A 9,266-nucleotide genomic window follows, 5' to 3' on the forward strand; every position below is an offset into this window, starting at 1 on the left:
TCTGAAGATATTTTATACACAAGTGTCGTTTTAAATCATGCAAAATAAATATATTATTTCATATCTCTTTACAGTATTGGCGTATTCTTTCGGTGAGGCATATGCCGTTTAATGGCAATATTAGGCTTAGTTGGTTTCTGTAGCTTTAATGACGCGAAAATTCGACTGTAAAAGAGGTTGAACATATACATATATTTTCCTTACAAATTTTAGACGGGTTTAAAGAGAAGCGCTAGAACTACAAAAGCCATCAAATATCTGTTAAACGGAGACTATTTCTCTTGCAAAGTGTACTATACGTTGAGTCATTCTATATGGAGTTTATAAACAAAATGTTGAGAAATATTTTAACAAAACTATTGACTTTTGTTTCAGTGCCTTAAACCTCTATCACAATGACTTTAACAAGACTTCTATCAAATCACAGAAAGTACATTGGTGAGCGTGTAATATATGTTGTAAGGCTCCTCATGTTAGAGAACAAATGTTAAAACTTTGTTAATATACGTTCTTGACATCATATGAAGGAGTCCCATTGTACTTAGTTTGATTTTCAAGCGATGACACTTTGCAACTCTCCAGACTTTTTCAGAATAACATAAGTTTATTGAAGTAAAAGAAAATTTGCAGAGCGTTACAAAACCCATTCTTAGCTGAATTATATTATACATGTTTCTTGCAGTAAGTCGACGGATTTACAACGCTAAAATTCGATTCCCCTTGGTGGACACAGTAGATAGCCCGATGTGGTTTTGTTATAAAAAACACACACACTCACAGGTTATACATTTTAATGTCCAGTCTTGTTTTGAGACGATTTTTTCTTCTCTATTCAACTCTTCTATATCCTGTTCACCTATTATTTGCACTGACAACCCAACTCTGCTATATCTACCTAGTGTTAACAGGTTAATAAGTGTTATTCCACCTCGGCTATTGAAACTTGATATTTTAGCGTTATAAGCACTCAGATTTAGTGCTGAGCTACTGGAAGCTAAACACTGAATAAAATAACACCTTGCCTTTAAAGACAGTGATAAAGATTTTTTATGCTAAAACGAAAACTTTTACTTAATATTGTGACTTGAAAATAGAAACATAATTGGTTCAAAATATGTATATTGAAATATACATGCGCGTATTTAATAAACAGCAACTCATTCCTTAACCGAAATGCAAACATTAACCAGATATGCCTATATATAAGGATAGATCTTATAATAGTGTAACGTTGTTAAACATGAATGTTCAGAATATTCAACATATTGACGTGTATTAAATGTTTCACTTCGATTTAGGCAATGGAAGAATTCGTTTATTAGGTTTTCACTGGGTTACAGCAAAGTATTTGTACCGTAACGGATAATAACTCATCTTCTTTCCATCACACAATATGACGACAAGTAAAGTAACTCCAATCCTTAAACAGCACTAGAGAGGACCAAACCATAAGATAAGTCACTAATAATGGTAACAAAGAGTTTTGCAACTGTCCTAACAGAACGGTTCTGATGTGTATTATTGGTATTACCAAACTAACAGTAAGGGAAATGTGAAGAGTTAAATGTTTTTTCAAGACAGGATAAATGACTGTTTTATAATTACGAAAAAACACCTTATTTATACGTATATATATTTTAGTGTTGAAATCTATTTGAAAGCCTAAAGAATACCACAGTTGATGAAAAAAATTGTTGAAAAGCTACCTCAAGACTACAATTTCATGTATTCCCATTTCATAAAACAGCATGACGATGAAAATAATAAAAGGTGGCTTCTAGTAGAACGGATTTATGTGTCAATCTTTAAAAACTATTGAAGAAAGACACTAACTGGTGAATTTACCACCTTCCAAAAACACGACATATACTCTTCAAAAAAAGAAACGCAAAAGGCAAAATATGAGACAAATTGTTAACAAGTTTATTCCGGGTAGTTCTGTATGACATGTGTGAAACTTTGCACATTCACTGCTGAACATCTAAAGTCTGCAAAGGCGAAGTCCACGCTCACTAGTTGAAGTTTAACGTCACTCAACGTCAATAATGAGTATGCCCCGTGAACATCAATAACTGCTTGGCATCTCCTGCCCATGGAAGCGATAAGATGACGAATCGCGTCCTGTAGAATAGCTGTCCACTCAGCCTGCAAAGCTGCTGCAAGCTGAGGTAGAGTCTGCGGTTGAGGTTGTCGCCGTCGCAGACGTCGGTCCAACTCGTCCCAAAAATGTTCGATGGGGTTTAAATCTGGTGATCTGGAGGGCCAGAGAAGAACGTTGATGTTGTAGTGTCTCAAGAAGACAGTGGTGAGTCGGGCTGTGTGAGGACGGGCTTTGTCATGTTGAAAACGTCGTTGACGTTCACCATGATGGGTTGCACATGGGGCCTAAGAATCTCGTCGACGTATCGTTGAGCCGTAAGATTCCCTCGAATGTGCAAAAGGTCTGTTGAGGCAGTAGATGTCGGTGTGGTGGTCCTATCCCGAAGGTGACGTAACCGAATGTAGCGATCTTGTGCGGGCGTGGTCACACGAGGTCTGCCAGATCGTGGACGGTCACGAGTTGATCCATGTTGTTGGTGATGATTCCATAGTCTTGTGATGGTGCTTGGGTGGACATTCACAGCTCTGGCAACATCTGATCGAGATTCGCCTGCTTCCAATTCAACCAATGGCGATGTTGCGTTGTGCTTCAGTCAGTCTTGGCGTAACTGTATTGCGTGTCGGTGGCTTAACACTGAGCTATGGAAACCGAGAACCCGTCACTTTTATAGGGATTTTGCACATGTTGCACTTGCAAAACATGCAGATCTCTCAAACAAATTTATTGGTCACGCATGCGTTTTGGCGAAAAATCCGATGTTTTCCTCCGTTTTCAAAGTGCACGACTTTTATTGTCATTTTGGTCTGACAATCAGTGCCTTAACACGTGTAACATCACATACTCTGAGCTTGTAACGTTATTACATATATTTCTCTTTAAAATAACAAAAATATCCTTTTGCGTTTCTTGTTTTGAAGAGTATACTTAAGGTAGGAAAAAACTGACTGCTACTGATCATATCAGAACGAAGATGTTAATTATACTTACAGCATTGGCTGTTTAAAAGGAGATGTAATGGGCCAGTCTTCTCAGACGCTTATCGAGCCGGGTAGAAATGTTATTCTATAACGTTAATAATAGTAGGTCTATTAGTATTATAATTTAATAGGTAAACGTAAAGCTTAGCTAAAAGAGTATTTAATTTTGTTGTTGTTGTTGATTTTGGCGACAGCTCTATGTGATAAAGCTTCTGAATTGAACTACAATAGTACCTCGGTTCTAGAACAACTCCCTTCTCGAACAATTCGGTTTTCGAACATATTGTTTGAGAAAAAAATGTCTCGGTTGTCGAACATAAACTCGGTTCTCGAACTAAGCTGTCGTGACCCAAACCCCCGAAATAACCTGACTGATGACCCGAACGACCCTTCGACCATTTTTGGCCCACGCCAAGCCTGCCCAAAACATTTCACCTGTTGCTCAATCCACACTCCCGCTAAAATCTGCTGTGAACGTTCTCGCTTTTCTGTTGGTTTTTTTCTAAATATTCTGGTTAAATAAGCCACCATGGGGTCAAAGAAAGATAATGAAAGCAGCAAACCAAAAAGAAAAGTTGTTAGAGTCACAATAGAGGTGAAAAAAGATCTCATAGCGAAGTATGAGAGTGGTGTTCGTGTGTCTGACCTTGTTACACAGTTTGGTATGGTGAAGTCTACAGTCTGCACCAAACTGAAAAATAAAGAGTTCATCAAAGGAGCTGATGTTGCAAAAGGAGTGACAGTGCTTACGAAACAAAGATCACAAACAATGGAAGAGGTAGAAAAACTGTTGTTGATTTGGGTAAACGAAAAACAGTTAGCTTGTAATAGCATTTCTGAGACTATCATTTGTGAGAAAGCAAAGCATTTGCATGCTGACCTCTTGAAAAACACCCCTGGAACAAGTGCTGATACAAGTGATGCCTTTAAGGCTAGTAGGGAGTGGTTTAAAAAATTTAGGAAGAGAAGTGGCATACATAGTGTGGTGAGACATGGGGAGGGTGCCAGTTCTGAGAAAGACGCTGCTGATAAATTTGTTAGGGAATTTAAGGACTATGTAGAAGCTGAGGGTTTTATTCCCCAACAAGTGTTCAACTGTGATGAGACAGGCCTCTTTTGGAAGAAAATGCCAAAGAGAACTTACATCATCAAGGAGAAGTCAATGCTAGGACACAAGCCAATGAAGGACAGGCTAACTCTATTGTTATGTACTGATGCAAGTGGGGACATAAAACTTAAGCCTTTGTTTGCGTACCATTCTGAGAACCCGAGGGTTTTAAGAAAAATAATGTCCTGAAAAGTAAACTAAATGTCATGTGAAGGGCTAATAGTAAAGCATGGGTAACCAGGCAAATTTTTTATGGAGTGGGTCCATGAAGTGTTTGCCCCAAGTGTAAAGAATTACCTTACGGAAAAACAGTTGCCACTCAAGGCCCTTCTTGTGATGGACAATGCACCTGCTCACCCACCAGGCTTAGAGAACGGTTTGGCGGAGGAGTACAGTTTCATTACGGTGAAGTTCTTGCCACCTAACATGACTCCTCTCATTCAGCCCATGGACCAGCAGGTTATATCGAACTTTAAGAAACTCTACACCAAAGCACTGTTTCAAAGGTGCTTTGAAGTGACTTCTGACACAGAGTTAACCCTCAGAAAGTTCTGGAAAAATCACTTTAATATCCTCCATTGCTTGAGGATCATAGACAAAGCCTGGAGGGAAGTGTCTTTGAGGACCATGAACTCAGCCTGGAAGAAATTGTGGCCAGACTCAGTAGCAGATCCAGACTTTGAAGGCTTTGAGGCTGAGCCTGTTATCGAGAATATTGTCTCACTAGGCAAGTGTATGGGCTTAAACGTGAGTGGTGATGATGTGGAGAAGTTGGTAAAAGACCACAACACTGAGCTCACCACGGAAGAACTCCAAGACCTTCAGAAGGAGCAGCAACAGAAGGCAACTGAGGAAGTGTCTTCAGATGAGGAGGAGGGAAGGGAGGATGTTCCTAGTTCACTAATCAAGGAAATGTGTGGAAAATGCTAGAGTTACAACGTTTTGTGGAAAAAGTTCACCCTGACAAAGCTGTAGCAAATCGCAGCATAAACCTTTTCAATGACAATGCCATGTCTCACTTCAGAAACATTTTAAAATGCAGACAGAAACAAACCTCATTAGACAAGTTTTTAGTGAGAAATAGGTCCAGTGAGTCTTAAGCAGGTTGTAGCAGTACAAAGAGACAGAAAAGAGAAAGAACCCCAGAAGGAAAGTTACCTGACGTTTTTATGGAAGGTGACTCCCCTTCCAAACAATAACAACCCTCCTACTCTACATGTTCACCACCTTTCATTTAGCCATCAGTTCTCCTCAGCACAGGTAAAGTGCAGTTAAATTTTCATTTATTGTTTTTTTATTGTGTTTATAGTTTTTTTGGTTGACTTTATGCATGTGAGTATTATTATACAGGTATAAATAAGCAATATTTTTACTTAAAATGCTTCACAATGCGTAATTTTTGGATGTCTGTAACGGATTAATTTAAGTTACAGTATTTCTTACAGGAAAAATTGATTCGGTTTTCGAACAGCCTTCTGGAACGGATTAAGTTCGAGAACCGAGGTACCACTGTATTTTGCTATTACATAACAGAAGTTATCAAAAAGTAATAATAAAAACATTTTTAACAATTTAACATAAATATTGATTATTCAACAGAAACACAATTGTTGGCCTAAGAACAATCAGACGATAGTTTTGTTGCTAAGTGACTATGTATATTGTTGACTATCACGAAAAAAAAAGTGAAAGTTTTCTCGATAGAGTGACAAAGGGAACAGACTTTTTATAGTTACTAATATTAGTGGCGAATTATAAGTTGATGCTCAGTAATTTAGAGTATTTCATATTTAACTTTACAATATAAATTTCAGTGTGTAAATTTGTATTTAAGTTATAAGATGGCTACGAATAAATGGTTGCAAAAACTATAAAATACAATACTACGTTATTTATAAAATACAATGTGATAACTACATTATTCATAAAATACAATGTGATAACTGCCACAACTTCTGTATTGGAGAAAGAAGTAGAAAAATGGAAACCAAATCCAAATAACACAAAAAGTCACCTTCACACGTTTTCTAACACTGCAAATCAAATAAACACAACATAACCATAGAAAACACTCAATTAATAAATAAAGAAACAAATATAAACAAAAACTCAAAATTAAAGAAGCTTTAGTTATACAACAACTCGCCCAAAATAAACCAATACAAAGAAACACCTTTATACCTTTATTAATAAATATATCCAACATCTAAGCACGCCCTCTACCGCCTTCAAACATGTGGTCAGTTAATGGTCAGTTACCTCTTTCTTTCTTTGTGAGCCTGACGATGACCGAAGAAGGTCGAAACGTTGTTCACTCCTCTGCATAGTGTTTTCTCTACCCATACCAGCCGTTTTCACATATATAATTTTCTATACAAGTGGAGTTCCTCGTCATAACGGATTAAAGCAATTAACATTTTAAAAAGGTTTTGAAATGATTATGCGTGTACATTATACATTGCGCGAATAACAAGAACTAAATTATCATAATTTTTCTGTGTAGGTCCAGTTAACAACAATTACCTGACAGTTGTAAATTAAATGGCATATTTCTTTTATGTCAAAGGCACAACACTGCCACCTGCATTCCTTCTTAATATCACAATGATATGAGTGAGGTCCCAATAATCAAAATAATAATAATTAATACAAATATGAAAGAAATACAAAGCATGTTTTTTTCTTAAGGTTGGGGCATAAGCTGACAAATGACAACGATATATGTTAAAACACAACTTGCCACTGATAAAACAAAACTTCTACTGATTGTGAAGAATTGCCAACCTGTCAAGTTAAAAAATGGCGTAGCTTGGATTACGTTGTTCAGTAAGGATCCAATCATCTGCTGTTCTTCAACGGTGGATACAGAATTGAACACAGAGAGCTTTGTATTAAGGGAAATCTTTAAGTCATCGAAGCTGTCAGAAATACTGGCTGCTGTAAAGGACATCATTATGAATAGAAAAACATTGTTTGCAATAACAATCATGAGCGTGCTATAGTTCAACGAATTAGACTTGTCTGTAGTCCCTAACAGGCTTGGTATGTAAACTAGTGTGTCCATTATAATAACAACATATATCAAGAATATGACACACGAGAATACATCATCAAACTCTGTGATTGCTTCCAAGTAATTTCTCAGATGTTTTTGCAAATTCTGAATGAAGTTGGTGGATCTGGGGCCTTCTCTTGGGTCTAAGTGGTCTCGAATATAGGTGTTGTGATGATGAATCTTATTACGAATGTATAAACAAACTCCCACGTAAAATGCTGCTAAAAAGACAACGGGACTGCCAGCAATGCTAAACAGCAGCCAATCAGTCATTATAATAACCTTTCCAAGCGTTTCAGACACCTTTATTCCATAAAAGTACTCGTCCATATAAATGTGTGTGCTGGTTTGGTGTAAAGATATAGCGTTGTAAACAAGAAAACTCAAAAGGTAGATGCATTCGACTGCAACAACCAGCATAACTTGTACTCTTAGCTTTCTTACACTATTGTTTGGTAGTTTCTCACCCATGTTGTCGATATTGTTCATCACTTCGTCAAGCGAATGGCGTTTCCACAGACACACACAGACGCAAACCAGAATGATGAAAAGTCTTGTTAGGGAAGTGCTGGTAGATAAAGAAAGAAAGAAGGAAGTTTTTTGAAGATCTCTGACTAAAATATTAGCAAATGAATGGATGAAATAGAAGAGGTAAAAGATAACGGGTGACCAAACTCTGAGTGTCTTCCTTCTGTAATCTTTAACATCGTTTTTCAATGGCATATCTGGTGTTTGTAAGATAGGAACCCCTAGTAATCGAAGAAAGAACAGGACAGTCTTTAATATCCTTTTCAGTCTGTTTTTATCGTTTGTTTTACGGAAATTCCGTACTGACAGTTTCTGACTGACTGTGAATAAAGATATTCTTGAGTTAAGTCTATCTTTTGCTGACATCTTCAAAGTCACGTGCTTGCTACGAAACGGCCTGTCTGTTTGACAACAGAGTATTGTGAAAACTTAAGCTCACTTTTTATATACTTCGATTTTCATTGTTGTTTTACTGAACACCACAATTTTCATAGGACCATTCGTGACGTTTTTCAAAACCCACGCCTAATCGAATAGTCATTTCTAAACCACGCCTCCTCTGGAGTTCAATAGAATCGTCATTCAAAGTTGCCTGATCAACATTTACTGAATTGTTTATTGCACAATACACTAAACTGAAGGCTGTTCACTTAACATAGAACAGTCAATACGTTTGTATTTTACTCGAAATAACTTTCAAGTGAAACTTATTAAGTCAGACATATTTTATTGTATACTTTCAAGCATGGAACCACAGAGAGCTTCCACTTGACAAAATCATACAACCTATGTTATAGCTGCAATCATCTCTACTATTTCCACTTAACATTCTTCTATGACCCATAGTCTTCAAATGAATTCAACCAGTAACTGAATGTGCATATAATGTCATTTTTTAACATCAGAACACGACTACTTGGTTATTTAGAATTCTGAATTTGGCATCACCACGCGCTTTTTTTGTTTCCAGTGGCAACCAACGACAGCAATAATTTTCATCATTTTTTCTACTTAGTTGGTCATATGAAAATTTGTTTTACGCGTTATTATTGACTAGATCTGTTCGAAGACATAAAAACGTATGTGAGAAGTAGCACGTGCAATATAAGTAACAATTTGTTTTACTAAACACGTGATAATATTTTTGTTTTATTAAACACGTGATAATATTATCTTTCTGAGGACAGCACAAGTTTTCTTACTTATATTTTTAGATACTTATCGAGGTTCACATGAATTTTCCTATTGATGTTTTCATTTAGTTCGTTCGAACGTTCTTCACTTTTGATAAACTATAAAACTCAATAACTTTCCATAATGTTGAAAATCATTTCAATCGACCTGGTAACAAAACATAAAATGTTTTCATTGTTATTCTTGTGTTCCCATTTTTCTACGTTCTTCACACTACGTTCTTATACCATTTGCTGGTACACACACATTTGTATTCGTAGTATACACATGCATTTATATTGGTAGTATACACATACGTTAAAA

At 36.6% G+C, this 9,266-nt stretch overlaps 1 protein-coding gene across 1 annotated transcript; it reads right to left on the reverse strand.

Annotated features, from left to right (window-relative positions):
- Window positions 1-6,337: 6,337 nt before the first annotated feature.
- On the reverse strand, window positions 6,338-8,142 carry LOC143228148 (uncharacterized). The gene has a single exon (XM_076459463.1). It carries the CDS (start codon window positions 8,133-8,135, stop codon window positions 6,870-6,872), a length of 1,266 nt encoding a protein of 421 aa, XP_076315578.1. The 5' UTR covers window positions 8,136-8,142; the 3' UTR covers window positions 6,338-6,869.
- Window positions 8,143-9,266: the final 1,124 nt, after the last annotated feature.

Source organism: Tachypleus tridentatus, chromosome 10 (genome assembly GCF_004210375.1).
Source record: "Tachypleus tridentatus isolate NWPU-2018 chromosome 10, ASM421037v1, whole genome shotgun sequence".
In the NCBI taxonomy this organism is placed as follows: domain Eukaryota; kingdom Metazoa; phylum Arthropoda; class Merostomata; order Xiphosura; family Limulidae; genus Tachypleus; species Tachypleus tridentatus.

Coding starts and splice junctions, on each gene's coding strand:
- LOC143228148 (XM_076459463.1), bottom strand. CDS start 8,135: ATGTCAGCAAAAGATAGACTTAACTCAAGAATATCTTTATTCACAGTC.